This window comes from Astyanax mexicanus, chromosome 10 (assembly GCF_023375975.1).
Source record: "Astyanax mexicanus isolate ESR-SI-001 chromosome 10, AstMex3_surface, whole genome shotgun sequence".
Lineage (NCBI taxonomy): Eukaryota > Metazoa > Chordata > Actinopteri > Characiformes > Acestrorhamphidae > Astyanax > Astyanax mexicanus.
The window spans coordinates 4,696,708-4,721,474 of NC_064417.1; the positions used below are offsets into that span (position 1 = coordinate 4,696,708).

At 37.9% G+C, this 24,767-nt stretch overlaps 2 protein-coding genes across 3 annotated transcripts in view; one reads left to right on the forward strand and one right to left on the reverse strand.

The window, feature by feature from the left end:
- The window catches only part of LOC103027200 (cat eye syndrome critical region protein 2), a 40,537-nt gene extending 38,390 nt beyond the window's left edge, over positions 1-2,147 (reverse strand). For both annotated transcript variants that reach the window (XM_007228348.4, XM_007228347.4), the window contains exon 1: positions 1,796-2,147. In XM_007228348.4, the coding sequence (XP_007228410.3) occupies positions 1,796-1,915 (120 nt within the window). In that variant the 5' untranslated portion in view covers positions 1,916-2,147. The remainder of the gene's footprint in view (positions 1-1,795) is intronic.
- A 4,116-nt stretch (positions 2,148-6,263) lies between these two features.
- On the forward strand, positions 6,264-24,240 carry slc25a18 (solute carrier family 25 member 18). The gene is made up of 10 exons (XM_049483845.1): positions 6,264-6,657; positions 9,444-9,707; positions 10,836-10,958; positions 13,371-13,426; positions 13,620-13,710; positions 14,883-14,998; positions 15,897-16,095; positions 16,889-17,058; positions 17,978-18,053; positions 18,859-24,240. The coding sequence occupies exons 2-10, from the start codon at positions 9,688-9,690 to the stop codon at positions 18,998-19,000; spliced, it is 993 nt and encodes a 330-aa protein (XP_049339802.1). The 5' UTR covers positions 6,264-6,657; positions 9,444-9,687; the 3' UTR covers positions 19,001-24,240.
- Positions 24,241-24,767: the final 527 nt, after the last annotated feature.

Consider the following 24,767-nt stretch of genomic DNA (forward strand, 5'->3'; position numbering starts at 1 on the left):
GTACATAGCTGTTTTCCAACACATTTCCTTTTACCAGCATTTTTGGGAGGAGTTGGGAGTGGTGTTTGTAATCAAACACTAAATTGATTACCTGACCAAACTTACACATTTGTGCACGTGTAGCAAATGCTATCAAATCCTCATAGCAAGGTTCCAACATCTACTATATAGCATATAAAGTGTAGAACCTTAATTAAAAACCTTTGAGAATACAGCATAGTGTGGGGGTGACGCTGGTGCACTTCAGTGGTTAGTGGTTAAAAGTACTCCAAGAGAAGCAATCAGGACAACAAAACAAGGGACCTGGGGCAATTCAGACACCCAGACATGACCATTCTATTGCTGGCTAAGCCACTTGGAAGACAAGGGTGACACTGTGAACAATGCCCAAGCTGACGGCCAGCCTGCTGGCCATCTAACAATAAAAGCTTGAGTGAACTTGGCTTAAATCTGTGTGAAATGGACTTGGGGTGTAGTAAAACGTGATAACGAGTACAAACTGTTGTTCAATAGCCCACCTCTGTTTACCAACAGCAATCTGAAATACAACGCTTTTAGACGATGCTCCCAACAGGCTTACAATGCTAGCAAAATTGGAACAGTGAATGTTATTTTAACACCATTAACTGTCCTCTAAATTCTATCAATTGTATGTGAAGTTACTTTAAACTTGTTAAAGGTGTAAAAGTAGTGACTTATTTGCATTGGCAACACTACAAAAAGAGACCCCACTAAGTCACAATTATGAGATATGAGATAGTAAATCATAATTATGAGATACTAAGTCATAGTCTTATCATCTTAATTATGACTTAATACCTTATATCTCTAATTTAAAATCTTATATCCATGACTTAATATATCATAGTTATATAACTCACTCTCATAAATAAGATTTAGTATTTCACAATTATGACTCAGAAGCTTATAATTATAACTTACCATCATAATTATGACTTGAAACCTCATTTATCTTTTAGCATCCCACAATTATTAATAAATATCTCACAACTATGACTTACTATATCATAGTTATAACTTACCATCACAATTCTGACTTAGTACCTTTTAATTATGTATCTTGTATTTTTAACTTAGCATCTCATACTTATGACTTATTATCTCATAATAATAATTTACCATCAGAATAATGACTTAGTTTCTCATAATTATGACTTAATATCTCAACATTATGACATAAGTGTGACCTTACCCCATAGCGATTACTTAATACCTCATACTTATGACTTAATATCACATATCACATAATATCTCATAATTGAGACTTAGAGTTAATTTAAACAAGGTCGCGGAAATGGGCTTTTAAATAGTTTAGCGCCCCAGTTGGATTTCAACTTAGCTAGCTTAGCTAACCAAACTAGCTAATTGATTGTTTTTAGTTAGCTAGGTTAGCAAAACCAGCTCTCCATCTCAAATTAAAGTTTCTCAGTTTCTTAGTTACCAGTTTAGTTAGATAGCTAGTTACTATAACCAACAACAAACTGAATTTAATATTATTTACTAAAAAAAGTAAATAACAACACGCAGTTAAACAAAACAACTAGGTTAGTAAGTTCGTTAGGTGAACGCGCTGCGCTAACAGGGCTAGTTACTGCAGGAGCGGAGCGGAGCGCGGCTGTTGTTGTGGAGTGAGGTTGTGGTACAGCGCTCACTGGGTTAGCCAGGTTCAGATGAATGAGTTCGCTCACTTTGCTTGTTTTTCTCTTGGGTAAATCCAACACTCTAAAGTTAAGAGAGATTAATGTAGTTAGACTTAAAACGCGCTGTTTATTACCTCAATTTCAAAGTCTGGTAAGTTGAACGCCGTCCTGAAGAGAGAGCAGAAGTGCGCTATGGCGGGGACTTCCCACCAGGACTGGATCTCCTCCACAGAAACTGTACATCCTCGGGACATTTTTCCAAAGAAACGGGTTAAAACAGTGCTCACATTCGCTTCGTTTCCTCACATTAGATACCGCTTCAACACGCAAACACGCGCTGCTGATAGACATATGCCTTCCTTAACTAAAGAGTAAAACTTGCTCCAGCCCGCTGGTTTCAGCTGCCATCGCTCTCCACTACAATCTGCTTCAATCTCACAAGAGCTGAACAGATGGGGCGGGCGATACCATGTTCTCACGGGGGGAGGGGTGCGCTGGGACCAAAACAAACGGTACAAATTTAAAACGCAGACTTTTTAAAACACAACAAATATTGAACTGTTGTTCTGACGCTGGTTTAGCTCGGTTTGAATAAAAAGCATAATAGGTTAACAGCACAAATAGCTTAATAAGGCACAATACTCGCTTCTTTGTTGTCGCGTGCACCACCCGCACTGTGAATGAAGTGTTCCTATTTAAAGGGAATGCACGACACGCACGTTTGAATTTTCGCTGTAGAACGAGTTCTGCGTGCGGCTGTGCGGGGGTTTACTGTGCGGGTGTTTACTACGCGGTTAGAGCAGCTCTTACTGGCTATTTACCCTCTATAACAGTGGTTCTCAAACTTTTAGACCATGTACCACTAATGACCAAACTAAAATCTCTAATCACCACCTACATTGTAAATTGTAATCTCATGGTCCATTTACACCCAAGAGCTATTGTTATGTAGATAAAATACACTGTCTGGCATAGCTTTTGTGCACAGTCATAATGCAGTTAATAAAAAATAAAAATAAATGTGTTTGACAACCAGATAATGTGTCCTATAGCATTTGAAATATGTATTTAGTAGTTAAATATGAAATTATAATACAACAACAAAACAACTATAAAATAATCGCTCCTCCTGAAACAGTTTACGGGCGCGTGGATGTTCAGTATAGTTAGCTAATGATATAGTTCCCTCTAGTGGCAATATGAGCACATTAATACACAGCATCTTGATGTCAAGTCAAGTGACGAGACTTTAAATGTCATTCCATCTTGGTGTAAATATAGTCCGATAGCATGTTGCAACATGGGACAACAATACAATATAGACAACAAAGTGCAAACGTTCAAAAAAAGTTTACTGCTCCAGTACAGTCTTAATGTTTCAAAATGCTGTGAAGTCCAAGAGTAGACTTAAATCCATGAATTTCATTCATTTGGTTGAGCACAACATCATTGTGCTCATATTTGCATAGAACACCATTGATAATTACGATATACGATATTGCTTTATCTCAATGTTTTTTCATCCCATAAGCTAATAACAAAAAAAAAAAAACACCTCAGGGACAAAGCTACAAGTTCGATATTATTTACAGGCATTTTTATTAACATTCAGCTGTAAATGAACATGAGATATATTTTTGAACTTGAATGATCAGTCGACTATGTATCAGTGTTAAATAAACTGGAAAAAGAGAAAAATGGTGAACTGTTGGAGCTAATTGGAAGCAACATAGTCTATAAGGATGTAAACTATATTGTCTCTACTTGTATGAAAATGTATCTTTAATTCTTAAAAACATGATATATACAACTAGAGTAGTGTCCTAGTGTCCTTTTCACAATCCTGGTATTATGAATAAATATCTGAAAGAATATTTCACCCTGAATTTTAAGCCTCATACTATGTTTCCTGCGCTTTTACATGGGACACAGGTAAACTTTATATTCATAGTCAGATCAGGTCATATATATATAAACAGGCAGATATATTCAGCAAACTACATTTCTTTGTGAATTATACCAAAATCTCCATCATGACTAACAACTGTGAATCCAGCTCCTTGTTAAGTTCAGGTCTCCGGGGGCTCTTGTATCTGCTGCAATGTTGCTAGGAGACAGGATGCCGTGGTAACATCCCTATCAAGGTGGGTGAATCTCACAATACTCCCAGACAGCTGTGGGGGTGGGGAGTTACTGCATCCAGGTGGTCTTTCCCAGTAGAACAAGTCATTTAATATACCTACAATCTTAACAGGACATAGGCAGACTACCCTTCATAAGATTGGTAGTTCAAAATATTAAACCTAGAAGCTTTTTAGATATGTTGTGTTATTGTTCCACTGTATACAAGTTGTAGATATAAATATCTACATCTCTGAAAAAAAAAACAGAGACCACTTTAGTTTCATAATCAGTTTCTCTGATTTTGCTATTTATAGGTATATGTTTGTGTAAAATTAACATTATTGTTTTATTCTATAAACTATGGACAAAATGTCTCTCAAATTATAAATTAAAATATTGTAATTCAGAGCATTTATTTGCATAAAATGAGAAATGGCTGAAATAACAAAAAATAATGCAAAGAAAACAAGTCCATATTCATACATTTTTACAGTTCAGAAATTAATATTTGGTGCATCAACCCTGGTTTAGAAACAGTTCCAGCCTATGTGTGTGTGTGTGTGTGTTGAGTGTGGGTGTTGAGTTTACTGCTCCAGTACAGTCTTGTTTTAAAATGCTGTGCAGTCCAAGAATAGGCTTAATCCCATAAAACAAAAAAAACAAAACAATTCCATTTCTTTTTTAAATATGCCTCCCAAATAAAAAAAAACATTAACGCATGAAATAAAAGGAATTTAGGATCGTATAGACAGGTTGAATGTTTAAGAAACCAAAAGAAATTACCACCAAGAATTCATTCTATATAACTCAAAATTAAAATTTTGAAACTAAATTGAAAACTATACTCAACAGGACATAGTGAAGAATGAAAAAAGAAATTGGTCAAAATACTCATGAGAAACCAATAGAATGCTGTATATCTAGCATATCTAGCAACTCTAGTTTTGTGGTGAGGCCCTATTTGGGGGCCTTTGGTCTGCAATAAAATGATAAATCTCCAAACTCATCAAACGTATACTGATGTTAAAATCAACAACATGAAATTAAACCTAAACAGAAATTAGTTACTAAAATTTTGTGACTAAAATCCAACTGGAGAAATGTATATAGGACTTTATAAAAGTACTATGTGTAAAAATACCCAGAAACACATTAATCTGCTAAAATATAAATTAAGTGCACGAATAAGTATAACCACTTCTAGTGACAGTTGTGAGGGTTTCCTCATTTCTCTTATCTCTCTAAACAGCTCAGTTTGCTCTTGCAAATTAATTCCACTCCACGTGAAATTATCAGGTTGAAGCAGTTGCTTTCAGAGTACTGGTTCTGACAGTACACCCCCTGTAATGTGAGTATACCAGTGTCATATAAGTACTGATCATGTAATTATTATTAAATTGAAATGCTTTTCATGCTTTTCAATGCTTTTTCAAGTTTTAAGTAGTAACAAGTAAGTAGAACCACACAGTTTTCACACCCTTTACTTGGCCGGGTTCCAGTCTCCGCTTTGGCTAGAGTGAGACAAATGATCAATTAGCTGTGGAATCCCATGATGCACATACTGTAAATCAATAGTGAAAATCATGGGGTAGATCAATAGTCATGGATCAGCGAGGCTGGATAAATGTAGGAGTTGATTAGTGAATGTGCAACTCGCTCTTTAATGAATACAGTCTGTATTTATTAAGATGGTAATATTAAGTATAATGACTAAATTAATATACATAGTACAGATGTGAATGTATACAACATCAGCTGTGCATCTTGACATATGTACATTTGCACCTTTTCTTTAACTACACATATTTAAATATGTACAATACAAATCAGTTTTATTGGCCCTAGAGTAAAACTCTGAGGAACGCCACAAGATAAGCTATATCAACCAACAGTCACCAATAGTGACTGTTGGTTGATATAGTGACTATTTTACAGATTGCAAAAGTGGGCAAGCTCCACACAACAGGTGAGAAACAATTGGCAAAAGATATAATCTGTTTATGTGTTACTGTGTATAAATAAGCATGTGTGTGGTACATACAGTGATATGAAAAGGTTTGGGCACCCCTGATAATTTCTATGATTTGTCTTTATAAATTATTGTTTGTTTGGATCAGCAATTTCAGTTAAATATATCATATAGCAGATGAACACAGTAATATTTGAGAAATGAAAATAAGCGTATAGGATTTACAGAAAGTGTGCAATAGTTCTTTAAATCTCACTGTTTTCATCTGCTATATGTTATATTTAACTGAAATTTCTGATCCAAACAACCAATGATTTATAAAGAAAAATCATAAAAAATGATCAGGAGTGCCCAAACTTTTTCATACCACTGTATAATCCTGTGAAATGTATTTTAGGTGATACTTTGTTAAGTAAGTTTTAGTTTTTAGTAAGTTGGTGATTTTTAGTTCATTTGGGATGTCTAAAAGTTTGAGAACCACTGGTTTGGAGTATGTGAGTTTAAATAATTGTGCTACTCGTGTATTTGTTTTAGTGTGTTAGCAGTTGTAAAAAAGGTGTACTCGTATTGTCTGCAGGTACTGCTCTCACCTCCTGCACTGTATGTGCTGCTGTGGATCCTGTGCAATACAGCGTGCAGTAGTGAAGGGCTGTTAGGATGTGTGTGGTGTCGTGTTGTGTTAGTGTAAAGCTGTGAGTTCCTGCCTGTGTCACTGGGAGTCACCAGAAGAGGGAGGGACTTGGTGCTGGGATACAATGCTGGTGTTTGTGTAACAGCCCCTGCGTGGCAGCCTGCCCTCTCTACTCCCTCTCTAACACTTGGTTACGGTTGCTGCACACATTGTCAGAGAGCAGAAGAGGGAAGAGGACAGCTTGATCTGGTCTGGTGGACGCAGGGACAGAGGTAAGAACGCTGCACTGCTCTTCTCATACTCACTTTACAGCTTGTTGCATTGGTGCCATAGCTGGGTTTGGGTGCTGAAATGTGGTTGGCTTGCTTGTGGGGAGTTTTGAGTGTGGACTGAGGGGTTTAAGGGGGTGATGTGTGTGATTTGGCTCCAAATGAGTGTGAAAGGAGTGGAGCTGAAAGGAAAGTTACACAGTGAAAGGCATGCTCAGAATGCACCCAGGCTCCACAAAGAAAGAGACAGAGTGGAAAAGAGAAAGAGAGAGAGAGACCAGTAGAAAGAAAGAAGAGTGGTACCCTTCTCTGAAGAGAGTATGAAGATGACAGGACACTGAACACTGTAATTTGCAATTGTTTTGAAGTACAAAGGTAGTAAGGAAAGGAAAAAAAAGGATGAAAGAACGGATGGATTGTGTAGCTTTCTAGGGGTAAAAATAGACCAAAGCAGAATGTAGGTGAAGAGATTAAGAGCAAGATTAATTAGTGAGACTAGAAAGGCAGGAAAACCCAAGAAACCAAGAAATGTCAAAGAGAATAATACAGCTATGGTCAGCAATGGCAGGCCTTAAAGCAACAATGTTTGACTTCATAAAGAGGATTTTATGAAATTATCTCATTACATCAAGTGGAGCTCCAGTTAAGGGGGGCACGCAGAGCAAAGTGCTGTTTTCCTATTGCCTTGATCTGTCTGAGGCCTTTGTTGATGGTTCATGTGGAAGCTCAGCAATCAGAAGCTGTAAGCCCCATGGTCTGGAGCTGCCCCCTCCCTGCTAATTCAGGAGGTCATAACCCCTTTAGCTGGAAGATTAGAGAGATTTTGAGGCGAGGATGTCCTCCTCCGTCTCTGATCAGCTGTGGAAATTTGCTACGCATAAAGTTCTCATACTGTTGTTATGAAAGGTGTAAGGACTGCGCTAGACAACACAGAGGAGGCAGTTGAGTCCACTGATTTGTCATCATTTGTAATCAGCTTCAGGACTAATTACTAGCTTCCTCCTCCTGCTTCCTGAAGCTGTAATCCTTTCTTATGCTCACTCCATGTTGTGGGTGTTTTTTTCTTATCTACACTCATATCTGATATTCCAAATGAAACAAACATAAATAGATAAACATAGAAAAGTATTTTAGATATGCCATAGTCAAACAAAACAAAACAATAAGTGTACAAAGTAACATCTGTGTAAATAACACCAAATCTAAAATGAATGGTCAAACAACTTCCTTGGTGTACACTCACCCATACCACTTTATACTGATACCGATACCAGATTTTCAAGTGTCTGCCGGTACCACATAGAGTTGGTATCATTGTCACTAACTTAGCTACTCAGTAAGTGACTATAGTTTTTCATTTTTGACACGTGTTTTATTGTTTTTAAAAAAATTATCATTAACTGACTGAGTTATTGCATATTTGAAAATCTGAGCGTTGTAGAAACCACTTTTCCTGTTAATTAATGTATGATTATATATGTTTAAATAGTACAGCTATTTAAAAGACAGACCCATGTATACAGTATCAGTCAAAAGTTTGGACACATCTCTTCTCATGCAATGTATTTCTTTATTTTTATGCTTTTTTACATTCTACATTTAATATAGTAAAGCTATACAGGAACACATGCAGAATTATTCTGTAAACAAACCAAAATATGTTTTATACTTTAGATTCTTCTAAATACCACATTTATCTTATCTATCATTAATCTGCACACTTTTGGTATTTTAATCTCAGTGTCTTCATGAGGGAGAATCACCTGGAATAGTTTAATTTACTACATAATTCCTTATGTGTTCCTTAATTATTCTGATGTATTTAATATTAATATACAATGTAGGAAATAAATACAATCAAGAAAAACATTAATTGAGAAGGTGTTCTAAAATTTCTGACTGGTAATATATTATATATTGGCCTGTCTGGTTGTCACATTTATCACAAATCAAGCATTTATGGGACGAGCTGGAATGCCAGCTTCTGGAACCACAATTTGTTTTTATGGAACCTGAAGATAGAGACAAAGACATCCCAATGGGATACTAGAGATTCTATTCAGTTGTACAGTTTTCCTCAATTATTCTATCCTTCTGCTTTAATATTAATATCACTTACATATATCATTATTAAATTACAGTTTTGCTTTTATGATCGGGACATTGCTGGTTCGATTTGCGGTTATGTAGCCGAGAGAGAGGCGCCGAGAGAGGTGCTTTTCCCCCTCATCACTCCTATAGTGATGTAGAGTATTGCTTCCTCAGTTTTGCTCCTTCATGTTCAGGGGTTTTCCCTTATTCAATTTCCCTTATGTTCTTCTTGGTTGTTCCTCCTGATGTTCTTGGGATGTTTCTTTTTTGGGATGCTAAACAAAAATAATCGCTATTTTAACACCAATATCAAGCTCAAAGTAGCTCCACACTTCACTGGTAGAATTCTGTGGGCTCTTACATTTAAAACGAGGCACTGAGAGCTTTAAAAGTGCATAAAAGTTTATAAAAAACACTGTTTATAGTTCTCCTGCACCACCATCCTAAAATTAAGTCACAATAAGTCAGCTGATGAGCAGGTAGGATAGAGAAACACATATAAAACCACCGTGTTTAGGAATGATGGGGGCAACGATTCAATTGATAAAGCTGATCACTCTTTTTACTCTTGATTGTAATGTTCTTTGCATGCTAAAATATTTCTTTTCTGATTTTGTTTATGTTCAGAACAGCAGTTGTAAATCTAAAAAGCAGTTCTGGGACTTGCTTTCTACTTCTGCTTTGTGTTTTTCTTTTAGGTAATGAAGAGATGAGCAGGATTTTTTGAGGTACTTTCTAAGGATCTTGTGGCTAGTACCTGAACTCCAGGAATTTAGAAGACAGAAGAGTGTGCGTGTAATCAGCTCATAAGTGCTGCCTCACGTAGGGGGGGCCAGGCAGGCCCTGGCAGGTCGGAGTGTGCGGCTACAGTTCATCTTACAGTATAAAGCGTGAGCAGGACAGCAGACTTGGAGAAGAGAAGGCTGGGTGGCACTCTGCAGGATGCCCGAGAAGAAAGTGAGGTACAGATTTGCTATTCCTTAGCATTTTTTACAGGTTTACAAGTAAAGTTCTTATTTTATCTTAAATGGATTATTAAACAAAACAGAGTGAAGCCCAGCCTTTGAGTCAAAACAGTAAAAAAAAAAAAAACTTAGGTACGATTTAGAGCTCTGGAAAAAAAATTAAGAGACCACCTGAGTTTCTGATTTTGCTATTTATAGGTATATGTTTGAGTAAAATTATGTTGTTGTTTTCTTCTATAAACTACGGACAACATTTCTCCCATATTTCTAATAAAAATATTGTCATTTAGAGCATTTATTTGCAGAAAATAAGAAATAGCTAAAATTACAAAAAAGAAGCAGAGCTTTCAAACTTCAAACACATTCATATTCATACATTTTAAGAGTTCAGAACTCATTATTTGGTGGAATAACCCTGGTTTTTAATTATAGTTTTCATACATCTTGGCATGTTCTCCTCCACCAGTCATACACGCTGCTTTTGGATAACGTTATGCCTTTACTCCTGGTGCAAAAATCCAAGCAGTTCAGTTTGGTTTGATGACTTGTGATCATCCATCTTTCTCTTGATTTTATTTCAGAGGTTTTCAATTTGATATAATCAAAGAAACTCATCATTTTTAAGTGATCTCTTATTTTGTTTCAGAGCTGTATGTAAGGTACACTTTATAACTGTACCCTCAAAGGTTTAATTTTGGTCTTTCCTAAGAGCAGGAAGTACAGATTTGTACCATTTAACCAGCCAAAAGGTACATTCGGTATTCTGTATCAGTGTACTAATAAACAGTATATATTTTCATTATACATTTTTCATATTAAAGGATCATGTTCTTGACACATATTTAATTTAAATATTATAATGTTTGTAATATTTATAATCTTTACTGGTACAAAAAACATGAGTACAAAAAAAAAAAATGACTTTCACTGAAAGGTACTGTAAGGTTACAGCTCCAGCGACAAGCTTTGTACATGTGTGTACATGTTAGTGTGTACATGTTGGTCAGTGCCCTGATTCTTTGTGTGTGTGTGTGTGTGTGTGTGTGGGTGGGTGTCTATATTTGTGTGCATGGATTTGTGTGTGCCTGTGTGTTTGCATGTGTTTGTGTTTCCTGCCGTTTGCAGCCTCCCTGCTAAGCTGATTAATGGGGGCGTGGCAGGGCTTGTGGGCGTCACCTGCGTGTTCCCCATTGATCTGGCCAAGACCCGCCTCCAGAATCAGCAGGGTGCTCGAGTCTATAGTGGGATGTGAGTACGCTTTTCAGAAGTCTTTTCTCTCTGTCTCTGCTCTGCTGTCATTTGATCTGAGTTGCTCAATAGAGGTTCAGATTTTAGGTATGAAGGCAAGCTTTATCTGCACAGTGCAATTACTAAAACTATTGTTGTAATCCCTTCAACTTTGAAGGTCTGTATATGGTCTACAGTTTAACACCTTTCCCTTTTATTGTAGCTTTAAATCTTATTTTTATAGTTACTACTGAATAATATTAACTTCTTAAAGAGATAAAAACGTCTAATCTTTAAAAAATGTTGCATAATCAAAAGGCTAAAGCTATAGTAGGCGACTTAACTGACCTACACCTTCAACCTGTTAAAAATACACACACACACACACACACACACACACACAGATACAGTTTATTCATTATAAACACAGCTAGCTAGCTTAAAACTAAAGTTTAGATCCTGTCTAAATAATCTAGGGTTTTTAAGATGAGTACACATTTATTTAGAGTGAATTGGTGTAAAACACTCAATTCTAGATCAATTATTCAGAATTGTTAATGACTAAAAACACCATAATAAAAAGGTATCACATTAACTGGATAAAAGTACATGGTTTACAGGATAATACATTGTTTTCCATTCATTTGCCGGTTCAAATCCTGTTCATGTAGCTTGCCCTCAGCTACCGGAGCCCCGAGAAAGGCCTTGCTCTATCTTGCTCACAATTGGCCTTGGTCCCTCTCTCTCAATTTTTTAGACACCTGTAATAATTGATTCTGCAGTTTAGAACCTAAAGGGACTTAAAGGGTTTTGCATTTAATATTACACTGTTAACTTGGATCCACAAAGTCTACATATGCAGATGTTTAACTGTTTCGCTACAATATGGAAAAAAGGTATTTCATTGTTTTTTTGTCCATAATAAAAGTTAAGTTTAGGAAAACAAACCAATTCTAGCCAGGGTACAGGGCGTTTCCCCATCAACTGATGCCAGAATGGTCCATGTGGGACACATTAGGTCTTGTTTTTGTCCTGAGCAGAGAGCTGCTGTGGTTGGTTTTACAACCATGTGACTCTTATGACTCAAAACTGCCTGAATCTGGTGCTTCTAACATCTGCAGCTCTACTGCACTTAAACACTCTATAATTTAATTTGGTTTTCTGGCAAAAAAATATGCATCATCACCCTAGTACTGTCATGCTGTGTGGTGGCATTAAATGAGTGAGCATTAAAGTCGTAACAAAGTGGTGGTCCTTTGGCATCCTCTGCCTTCTTTGTTTACTTGCATAACAATCCCAGTGAATACCTAAGTGAGCAGAGAGGAAGCGGCACGCTGCCATGGTTCAGACACTCTTTCCAGCAACCCGCTGTCTTCTAAGAGTTCTTAGTGAATGCGAGTTAATGGGGTTCACGAGGATTCTGAGTCACAGTTCCGTTTATGGTATTTTATTTCAGTTAATTTACCAAAATAGAACCTGCTGGGCTTTTTTTCTTTATATTATTGTTTAAGTTTATATTGGGCCACTACAGTATATCATACCATAGTACTATACCAACACTATTGTTTATACTAGAGTTTAAGTTAAGAAGCATTTCAGCTTCGAGTGGTCCAGCCGGCTAAGCGCTGCCACTATGACCAGGATCAGCTGGTTCGAATCCTGGTCATGCAGCTTGCCATCAGCTGCCAGAGCCCAGAGAGAGCACAATTGGCCTTGCTCTCTCTGGGTAGGTAGATGGCATTCTCTCCCACATCACTCCAAAAGGGTGATGTCGATCAGCACAAGACGTCTCTGAGCTGATGTTTCAGAACCGAGTTGCTGTGCTTTCCTCCGAGCACGCCGTGATTCTACTCGGTAATGCTGCATCACCAGAAGATCAAAAAGAGGCAGAGTCTGACTTCACATGTATCAGAGGAGGCATGTGCTAGTCTTTACCCTACTGGTGTTAAGGCATCACTAGTGATAATGGGAGTTCTAATTAGTAGGGTTGGGTAATTGGCCTTGTAAATTGGGGAGAAAATGGGATAAAAAAAATTTAAAAAGAAAAAAAGCATTTAAATAAAAAAAAAAAAACATTGCATTGTTTTCTACAGTACTTTGAACATAGATATTCTGACAGATAAAAAATAAAATAAATAAGAATAGGCTTATATTTCTCTGTTGTGGAAACCTAAATATAATGTAGCTTTAAGTATGGTATATAAGGTATGATCTCATTGTTTTGTTAATACTTGCCATTCTGCACAGAATGCCTTATTTTATTGCCATTTAGCTTAGAATTAACATATCTCCCACACTGTAAACTATGTAGTTAGACCAACATAATATTGATAAAGTATCAGATTACACAGAGCTTTTTTAAATAACTAAACGTAGTATAATCCAAAGTTTTTTTTAACTTACATTTGTTCCTTCTGCATGTTTGGTTTAAAGGCTGGACTGTTTGATTAAGACGGTTCGGGCTGAAGGCTACTTCGGCATGTATCGAGGTAAGTCTTTAAACATCAGCATTTCTGTGTCATGTTTATATACCTTACATGCTTCCCTGCTCCCTATATATAATATAAAAGCTATAGATGTTCAATTTGTCAAAATTAAGTATTACATAAACATTTACAAGCTTGCTATGTTTTAGTTACTACACTAAAACCCTGTTTTATCCTGAACTGCTAACTGTCCCAGGAGCCGCTGTGAACCTCACTCTTGTAACACCAGAAAAAGCCATCAAACTTGCAGCTAACGACGTCTTCAGACAGCAGCTCTCCAAAGATGGGTATGTGCTCTCCTTACTGTTCTGACTGATTAACACATGTCCTATGTTGGCACCTGAAGAACCCCTATCTGTTAAACATTTGGACACACCTTCTCATTCAATGTCTTTCTTTTTATTTAATTTATTTTCTACATAAAAGTATAATAAGGACATAAAAACAATTCAGGGACACATATGGAATTATGTAGTAACCAGTAAAAAAGTGTTTGTCCTTCACATTAATCCCCTGATCTAAACCTGATGAACTGAGATTGGGTGATTTGAGGTGATTTAATTGGGATGAGCTGGAGCTTCACAGCGTAAAGAAAAAGCAGCAACTATTGTTCAGCACCTCCAGGAACTCCTTCCTTCAAGACACTGAAAAAACGATTAAAATAACAAGAGTCTGCAGATCTGTCCTCAAAGATAAATGTGATACTTGTTTAGAATAATCTAAAGTATAAAACATATTCTGGTTTCTTTCACACGTTTTATTTTTTTCAGAATAATTCTGCATGTGTTCCTGTATAGCTTTAATATAGTCTTCAATATTATATTTAAAATGTAAAACAAATCATAAAAAGAAAGAAAACACATTAATTGTGAAGTGGTGTGTCCAAAAGTTTGACTGGTACTGTATAATAATATAATAATCAATGCAGTGGCTCAGTGGTGGGTTAATGACCACAGTGTTGTGTGTTCAATACTCCAGGCAAACTAAGCTGTTACTGTTGGGCATGACTGTGTCATGTCTGATCCTGTGCTCTGACCCCAGCTTTCTAAAGGCATATTTATACTCTTTTTACGCACAAAATAGAAATATTATTTGTGTAAACTGTAGTGTAAACACCTGAAAATGGTGTAAAAATGTTTTTACGTAAGTTTCTTTTCTTCCAGAAGTTCTTCTTTGTTTTGTCTATATGACAATGATTGTGTTTTGCTTGCACTATTGGCTGAACTGCCCTCACAATTTTCAGTGGTACTACTCCATTTTTAAAATTAAGGCAGAGTACGGACAGGCTGTATCCGTATCCATATTTAACATTTACCATAAATGCATTAAAGCATTAAACTGGGATAAAAAAGATTGATGTACAATTGATACTGATGTTAGTTAAGTACCTTTAATATACCAGTAGATTGGTTGTTGTGTTTGTAGCTCACTTTTTGTATGTATTTTTTTTGGTCTGCAGGAAGCTGCCCCTGTGGGGGGAGATTCTGGCAGGCTGTGGGGCAGGAACCTGTCAGGTGGTGGTCACCACCCCCATGGAGATGCTGAAGATCCAGCTGCAGGATGCGGGCAGGTTGGGTGAGTTGTGGCTCTTTTTGAATCTTTTCTATTAAAAAATGTGTTGAGGTAGTTGAAACACAATAAAGCACTAAGATTATTTCTATTGTAGTCCTCCATGGTTGTGTGCTTAAATTTCTAACATTTCACAACCCTAATATAGGCATTTCAGTTAGAGCTTAGATCGGGCCCAGAAAAAAACAGCACTACCCAGACTTAATGAGCCCGAGCTTGATATAAACCCAGCATAGAGCGTTAAAACTGACCTTTTTTACTACAATTCCGAGTTGTGGTTTCCTGTACTTTATGTGTTTCCTGTGATTTATGCCCCAAAAGTTCCCTTTAAACTTTTCATTTTAGCCACGCTAAATCTTATGATCACAGTGAGATTTGTTCCTTTGCTATGTTGTGATTATTATGCCGTAGCCTTATATAAAATAACAATAGAATAAAAAAACCTAGATGTACATCACATCATTTTTTTTTTAGCCTGACCCGAGTTTGGATTGAGAATCAGGTCAGGCTCAGGCTCATGCAGACAATCCTAACTCGAATCTCAGTTGATGGGGAAACGAGAAACCTCACACGATACACTCTGAATTCTCTTTATTAGAAACATTTACTTTGCATTCCCACTCCATGGGCACCATTATTTGTCCGGTTCTGACAACAGTTATTATGTGGATGGACCTTTCATTTTAAGCACCGCAGTTAATAACCTGGTTTGAGTCTATTGGCCACAGCTGGCCAAACTGGTTTCACAGCTTGTTGAGAGCTGATCCACGTCTTAAATTACCCAGATCTATTGTCAGAATTTCACCAGTAATAAAGGGCTTGACAGTGTATAATGCAAAAAGTAATCCAGTGTTTGTGTGTGTGTGTGTGTGTGTGTGTGTTTGTGTGTGTATATGTCTCACAGCTGCCCAGAGGTCAGTCTCAGCCTCAGCCTCAGCCTCGGCTCCGGCTGCCTCACCGTCTCCCACTCTGGTGGCATCTCAAACGGCCCAGACGAGCCATACTGCAGCTGCTCGACCATCGGCCACCAGAATCACACTCAACCTGCTGAGGACGCAGGGCCTCAGGGGTCTTTACAGGGGCACCGGGGCCACCCTGCTCAGGTAAGTAACACACATTACTCAGCATCTGAAAATTTCTAAATCAGTTTTCATAAAAATTTTGTTTATATTTACATGCAATAATTACTAATGCTATATACTACACATTAAAGATGGCGTACAGTCATTTAAAATTAAATTAATTATTTTTAGAATTCCCTACTATTTGAATAAATGCTTTGCACGGGTGCTTTGCAGGACAAGAGACTATAGTTTTATCTTTTAATGGAAAATCTCCATTCCAAATGCTGTGTAGTCCAAGAATAGGCTTAATCCCTATCTAGAAAACTACCCCCTTTGCTTTTTATCATCACTGTTTTCAGAGTGAAAAAGCAATTATAGGCCACAGCCACCTGCCACACAAATAAACACGCCCATGCAAAACCACCTCCACACACAACCACTCACAACCACTCACACACTAAGGGTAAATTAGTGACGTAACCTTTCACTGACTTGTTGTAACCTGTTGGCTCTCAGCCTTGACCTGCCATTCAGAGCCGCTAATTAACATTAAGTTTTCTTTCTTAGTTCTTTACTAAAAGCTTAACATCACTCATTATACAGTCATACCATATTATATATCATATCATCTTACTAAATAAAAAAATGTGAAATGCATATTAAAGAGTTTTATTTTATCATGCAAAAATGAATGGATTCCCATAACTCCTTAGTGATGAATGGCTGTGTGTAACCAGACAGTAACATCACAGATCAGTTAAACATCCTGCAGCAATGTCTGACTAACCTAATTATACTCTCTGTGCCCCCTATCCCTCCCCCTTTCATTCAGGGACGTCCCGTTCTCCATGATCTACTTCCCGCTGTTTGCCAAACTCAACGCCGTGGGCCGAAGAGGAGGTCTCCATGGTAACCCCCAGGAGCGAGCTCCCTTCATGCAGTCTTTCATGGCCGGTTGCGGCGCTGGCTCGGTGGCGGCCGTGGCGGTCACTCCACTGGACGGTGAGAGCCAAGCGGAGGAGGCATGGAGTTTTCGGTGTCTCTCTCCCTCTCTTTGTTCTTTGTCTCACTCTCAGTCACTCAATCAGGTCCTTATAAAAAAGATCCTTGACAGAACGCCACCGAGTTCACAGGCCAACCGGTTCAAGCTGCAACAATCGGCTCTAATCACTTTAGAACCCATGTGCTCACTAGGAGGTGTGGAATAAGATCATTAGCTCTCTGGTGACTACATTTGTGTTCCCAAACAAGATTGAGAGGGAGCTGATTATATTGCTATTGCACCCTTATTATACACTATACTATTATGTTGTTTCTGTTGTGCAAAACTTTGTAACTCCATTCATCATTTTTACTTTTTGACATAATGTAAATCTGACAGTTGTTTTTTTTTTATATTTTGTCCAAATTGTATGATAAATGATCCACTACAAATTCTTTAAAATTACATCAAAATAAAATATAAAATCTTTTTATCTTAGCCTTTTACATTTTGGAGACTGTGATTTTTTTTTTGATCCACTGACTATTAATCAGATAAAAAGGAAATATATTTATTCATATAATTCATTGAATATATATTAACTATATTTGACCAGATATTGTACAGATATGAAAGATTTTAGATATCAGATTTAGATACAGTGAAAACTGCTGGATGGAAAGACAGCTTAGAAGAGAAAAATAAGATAAAAAATTGGGCTGTTTTGTCATTGAAACAAATGAAGATGGTCAGAGCCATTTTTCTGCTGAACAGGTAATCACTGACCCTTAGTAAGGTTGCTAATCATAGCTGAGTAATTTACCCCCACTACCACCAGCAAAGTCAAGATGGGTATTTTGGACAATGAAATGTGTGTATTCTAGGGTTATTTTAGGGTTAGTAAAACCCTAACCCTAGAATGCTTTGTTTTGTTTTCAGTTATAAAGACCCGGCTTCAGACCTTGCAGAAGGGCGAGGGAGAGGATTCATACCGGGGCATCATCGACTGCGTGCGGTAATAACTTGAATTTTAGGTGTTATTTTTTATTTAGTTAGTTATATTTAGGCATGAATATGGTCATATTATTTTAAATTCTGATTAATTTAATTAAACACGCCTCATTTCCGGACCACTGCGCCCAACAGCATAGACATATTTACATGCTTTCTTGCTATTCAAATGACTCTATATGAAAATAATCTGTTGGCAGGGTGTAAGATAGCAATGAGCATCACGACGCACCTTGCACAGGATGTAAGATAGGGCCCACACACAGCCTAAATCCTAAAAAAGTATCATTGCCAATAGAATAGGTCTTTTTTGGCACATAACCCAGAACTTATTGCCAGTTTAATAAAGTATCCATCCATCCATCCATCCATCCATCCATCCATCCATCCATCCATCCATCCATCCATCCATCCATCCATCCATCCATCCATCCATCCATCCATCCATCCATCCATCCATCCATCCATCCATCCATCCATCCATCCATCCATCCATCCATCCATCCATCCATCCATCCATCCATCCATCCATCCATCCATCCATCCATCCATCCATTGTGGGCTACAGGGGTATAAAGCCCCCAGAATTAAGTTGTGGAGCTTTAGAACGGTGTTCTATGCAATTATGCTCCATCCAATACTTATAGGATGAGGTGTATATGTATGTATCATAGCTCCAGTACATCAAACATGTCTTAGCCAATCAGCTACATTTACTTTTTATTAAACTATTCCTGAGTCATAATAAAAACAGGTCTACCATTCTTAGAAAGATTCTGAAGTTCTTTTTTTTGTTCTGGCACCAACAGGCGCATCCTCAGGAGAGAGGGACCGCTTGCCTTTCTGAAAGGGGCAACGTGTCGAGCGCTAGTCATCGCCCCGCTCTTTGGGATCGCCCAGGGCGTGTACTTCCTGGGTATCGGAGAAAAGGTCCTGGGAATTCTCGAATAGAGGTTAAGAGGCGGAGTCTCTTCTTGAAGAACAAACACACAGTACTATTTTTACGTGAAGGAGGTGAAGAGGGAGGGAGCGAGTGGTTAAAAGAGGGAGATATCCACTTACTTAACCAAAGGAGTCAGGATAGGTGGAGCTGGAAAGAAAGGGACGGTTGCTAATGCTAACACAGGCAGTGGTTGCACACTAATCGCTTTTCTTTAGCGTTCTAAAAGCTGCAAACAGGGTTCTCTAGGCAAAACAGGGTCCTGGTCAGGGTCCTCAGTATTCAACAAGTGTCTGGATTACTTGATTTACTTTCTTCAGTTTCAGTATGTCATCATATATATGTACATAAGATACAAGGGGCATGATCTGAAAAAAAAAAGTATGTCAACCAGCAGCAGTAGTAATATTAATGCCTTGTAATGTTTCCCTATGCTAGAACTATGGAAAGAACTGTGCATAAATATTTAAAGTACGTCACCATATATCATCGCTGTCATACAAATATCTGGTGTCTCCATTTTTGCAGTTTTTCACTTTCTGCCATAATGTGAATTTGGCAGTTACTCCATATATTTTGACCAACAGATAAGCTCCAAAATGCTTTGGAATAAAATCGTATTATTTACGTTGACTTCCACTGAAAGCTACAAAGGTTTTAAACTGCTAAAAGTTACCATAATGGAGGTTTTGTGTGACAGTGAATAAATGGTAGTACATCACAACTTTACTAATTTACTAGTGAAGTATAATCCCAGTTGGGCCAACATTCCATTAAGAGTAAAACACCAATAAGAGTAAGTCTTCTTAAGTAAGACTCCCTACATCTTTATGTTCTCTCCTATCTGTGTAGGAGATTATTCATATGCAAATTGCTCTGAATAAAAGCAGCAGAAGAATGCCGTACATGTGCTAAAGTTTAAAAGTCACATATAAAACAAATTCGGATTACGCTGACATGCCATAATCCATGGAAAGTAAAGAACAATGCACTGACCGGCACAGTCACTTGTCTGTTGTTGACGGACAATTCTAGCCAGATGCCAGAGGTCATGATCATTTCCATCCACTGCACTGTCCACTGCATATGGTAATTACGGTGGCCGAGAAAGCCCAACGTGGTGCAAATTGAAAAGCGCTGCAAAAGCACAAAACACGTCCATCAAAATTACAACACAGGCACAGCAAATAGAAAAACACGCAGCAAATAGACAAATAGCATCTTTTAAGGTCCCCCGGGAAAATTCCGTTGTGTTGTGACTCACTTCCGTTGTGTTGTGGTTGTATTTGCAGTGCGTTTTTCTATTTGCAGCGCGTTTTTCTTTTCGCAACGCTTTTCAATTTGCACTGCGCTGGGCTTTCTCGGCCACCGTAGGTAATGCCTTTTATGACATATTCCCAAGAATGTGAGAAGAAGAAATTTCTTATTAAGAATGTTTGTTCAACAACAGCCACTGAAACAATAATTAATCGTACAATCAAAAAATGAATAGTTGTTTGTACTTCATTTAATTGTGCTGTGGTCTTGTAGGTATAAAATACTCTGAACCTAAAATCAGCATATAAACCAGTAGGTCAAACAACATGCTTGGTGTAAATTTAAGTGTTGTATTTGTTGTTGTACAATCTTAGAAATATAAATATAATTCATTCATGCCATAGAACAGTTGTTTCTCAACCCTGATCTTTGAGGCCCCCTGTTCTGTAAGTATTAGTGCTTTTCCTGCTTTATCCTGGCCTGTATGAAGCGCAGAAGTCCCAGACTTTTTAAAAAGTACTTTATGAAAAAAAATATTAAAAATACTCCAGTAGATACAGATACAGCATTTAAAAAAAGAATTTCTATTTTCTCCCCAATTTACAAGGCTAATTACCTAACCCACTCATTAGGACTCCCCCATCACTAGTGATGCCCCAAGACCAGGAGGGTGAATACTAGCACATGCCTCCTCTGACACATGAAGTCGGACTCCGCCTCTTTTTGAACTGCTGCTGATGTAGCATTGCTAAGTATCATAACAGCCAATTGTGCTCTCTCAGGGCTCTGGCAGCTGATTGCAAGCTATATGACCAGGGTTCGAACCGGCGATCTCCTGATCATAGTAGCAGCACTTAGCCGGCTGGACCACTCAAAGCCTAGATACAGTGTTTTAGTACTTAAGTACAGTAGTGAAGTAGTTCCACTTCATTACTATACGTCTCTGGCTTAAAACACCCACTGAAACGCAATAATGGACTGGTTATGAGCTGATTAGTTGGATTAGGTGTGTTAGAAACATAGAAAACACAAAAAAGGGCAGGGCAGTGTGATTACAGGACCAGGGTTGAGAACGACTGCTACGTAAAAAAACACATTTGATTCCATAAAGAATCCATTTTGTAAAGGAGCTGGGAGTGTGAAACTCTTTAAAGGCACATTAGGCAATTTTTGGTTGGTTCTGTTCACTGTTTTAAAGATGCACTGCTGTTCCTCCGGTTCCTCCCTATAGCCATGCGGGATTGTTTTGAGCACACCAGACTGGAAAAGGGTTTTGTGCATTGCATGGTTAAAAGTAAAATACAATAAGAATTTTTTTTTTTTTTACAGTTCTAGGGTCATCACTAAACATTAGTCTAGACAGATATAAATGTTTTGTGAGTTTCATGGCAGCAAATGCCATAGACCTTCAACCAGATTTACGCAGCTCAATGTAAAACGCACTTTAAACCAACTCTGCACCAAATAATGAGCTTTTTAGTAAAGCAAAAACACATACCTGCACTGAACTTCACTTATTAAGCAAGTTTTCCAAATATCGAGCAAGTGTTTAACCAGCAAGCTAACTAATTATCTAAACAGACATCTCCACTAGCCACTTAGCTATGCAGCAACAGACCATATTCATGAAAATAGATGAACAAAAAATCTTTACACACAATAACAACCATAGTGAAAGCACAAAAATACACGGAAAGAGAGGAATCATTCTAATTTTACTTACAATCAGCCATTTAGCTCTCTCTTCATGGTGATTTTAGAGCCAATAGCAACTATCCTGCCTCTCGCTCTCTGTTAGGGGCATTGTCCTTAGTGTAGTGTCTTACGATGCACGAGACTTGTGAGCTGATGGGTGTGGGCCGAGGGCTCCTGAAGTTTGGAAGTGTGTTGGAAGTGTGTTTTATCCCCTACAGACCACAAGGGCAGCCAAGAGAACCTTCTTTACGCTGTAATGACTCATTTAATCATCTAAAACAGTATGAAGTGCATTGATTAACTAAAATATGTTGCCTGGTGTGCCTTTAAATTGGTAAAGATCCTATTCAAAAGACCCCATTTACAAAAATATTTGTTTCTATGGCAAACCTGAACCTTTTGGTAGCGTGTTACTTTTCAGTAATGCAGATACAACACTAAAAGGTGTAACCCTTTAGTGAATGGTATTCTAGAGATATAAGGACTGCAGAAGAGCAGAAGGGCTCCTGATTCCAGGCCTAAGGACCCCTGTGTTATACCATTTTAGTGCAAGGACATCTAAGCATGCTATATGTACCTGAAAACATGTACTTGATTAGCTCTATCACCCTAAGTATAGCCCCAAAATCAAGCAGACATGTTTGGTCTCTGAGGTTTGCTTTTTTGTTTTTGCACTAGAGCTACTAGGCTAGGCTAATGTAAAGAACAAGGATGTGGAAAAGTCCAAATCACACATTAGGTTAACATTGTGCAACTGTGTCCAGGTGTTCTAATCTCTAATAGACCTGCCTTAGTGCTCTCTGACACTGAATGATATACTGTTATCTACCAACTGGACAAAAGTATATCAGATAGCTCAAAACAGTGATTACTCAGGGAGGAGGTGTGGCGAAAGGTGGCATTAGGTTAGAAGTACATGTGCCCATTTGTGTTTGCAACTAATACTCTTAAAAATAAAGGCACTATGAGCAGTGGTTCCCAAGGCTGGTTTTGATAAAACTCTTGACCCTAAATATTGTACAGTGCATCTCAGTTGCAGAATAATTATGATCATCTCCTTTTATTTCTATACAGGGCGATCCTGGAAAAAAAAATTGTTGGAGGCTGCAAAAGGCTTAAGACCTTCCAGCAAGACAATGACCCTAAACATACAGCCAGAGCTACAGTGGAATGGTTTAGATAAGAAAATATTTATGTGTTTACAGACGTCTCCATCCAACCTGGCTGAGCTTGTTTTGCAAAGAGGAATGAGCAAAAATCTCAGTCTCTAGGGGCCAGTTGTTCAAAAAATGTAATCCGGATCAAAATTATCCAGATTTGGTAATCACATTTTTTGCTATCCAGGATCAGGTGATCTGTCTTACTTTTAAGCCAGTTTTTCAAAGCAATATTGGATTGGATCAACCTGATCCAGAAACACAGTTTTCAAAATTACCTAATCCGCATTACCAGCTATGTAAAAACAGATAGAAGAACCAACAGGGGTTGATGACTCCTTTTCTTGCAGTTAACAAGATACTGCTTATTGCAAAACAATACGAGCAATTGAGCATTCTGCAGAGACGCTTTGCATGACCTTAACTATTTGCGAGTCGAACCACAGGGAGCATGCAACATAACACTTGCATGTATTGTCCTGCCCAATGTTGCTACCAGACGCAATGTCCATCTCTGTGATGTTCATGATGCACCTGAGCCTGTTGAAGAACCAGACCAAACTCTGGTGTTCTTTGCAATTGTTCGAAATAATTTTTGACAGCTTCATATCTGATGAATGTTTCTTTGACATTAATATACAGTGATGAATGACAGTGACGTAGATGACAAAATGAATATATTATTTTTGTTTGTTATTGAAATCTTTTGGGGGGTTTATTTAATGGGGTCAAGATTGTTTTTATTTAGGGCGCCGAGTGGTCCAGCGGTCTAAAGCGCTGCCACTATGAGCAGGAGGTCGCAGGTTCGAACCCCGGCTCATGCAGCTTTGCCATCAAGCTGCCGGCGTTAGAGGGAGCAAAATTGGCCTTGCTCCCTCTGGGTCGGTAGATGGCACTCTCTCCCCACATCACTCCAATGGTGATGTCTACAGCACAGGGCATCTGTGAGCTGATGTACCGGAGCCGAGCCGCTGCGCTTTCCTCCAAGCGCGCTGGCTGCTCTGTAATGCTGCATCAGCAGCAGTTCGAAAAGAAGCGGTGGCTGACTTCACATGTATCGGAGGAAGCATGTGTTAGTCTTCACTCTCCTGGTGTGTTGGGGCATCACTAGTGATGGGGGAGTCCTAATGGGTAATTGGCCGTGTAAATTGGGGAGAAAATGGGAAAAATTTGAAATAAAATAAAAATAAAAAATAAAAAAAAGATTGTTTTTATTTTTACTTTACTATAGAAAAAGGCTTAATTGGTAGCCAATGTCTACTTTATCACTGTAACGGTTAAACAGGTCAAGTGCAAAATAGAAATAAAAGTATATACACTAAATTGTACAAATGTATTTTTTTTACTTTAAAACTTTGATTTTAAAGTTTTACTACATTTTCGTCATGAAATCCACTTTGAAATCCTACCCCTTGTTGGGATCAGGGTAATCCTGTTTTTTTGGATCAAAGTTATCCAAATCCTACTGAAAAGTTTTGAACAACAGAAACAGAAGGTTTGATCTATTTACAAACTAGGATTGGATTACATTATCTGATCCGATTTCAGAATGCTTCTTTCCCTTTTGAACAACCCGTTTTTCAGATTTGATCCAATCCGATAACCAAAATCCAATCCGATTTCCTCTGAACAACTGGCCCTAGATGCCTAAAACTGGTAGAGACAAATC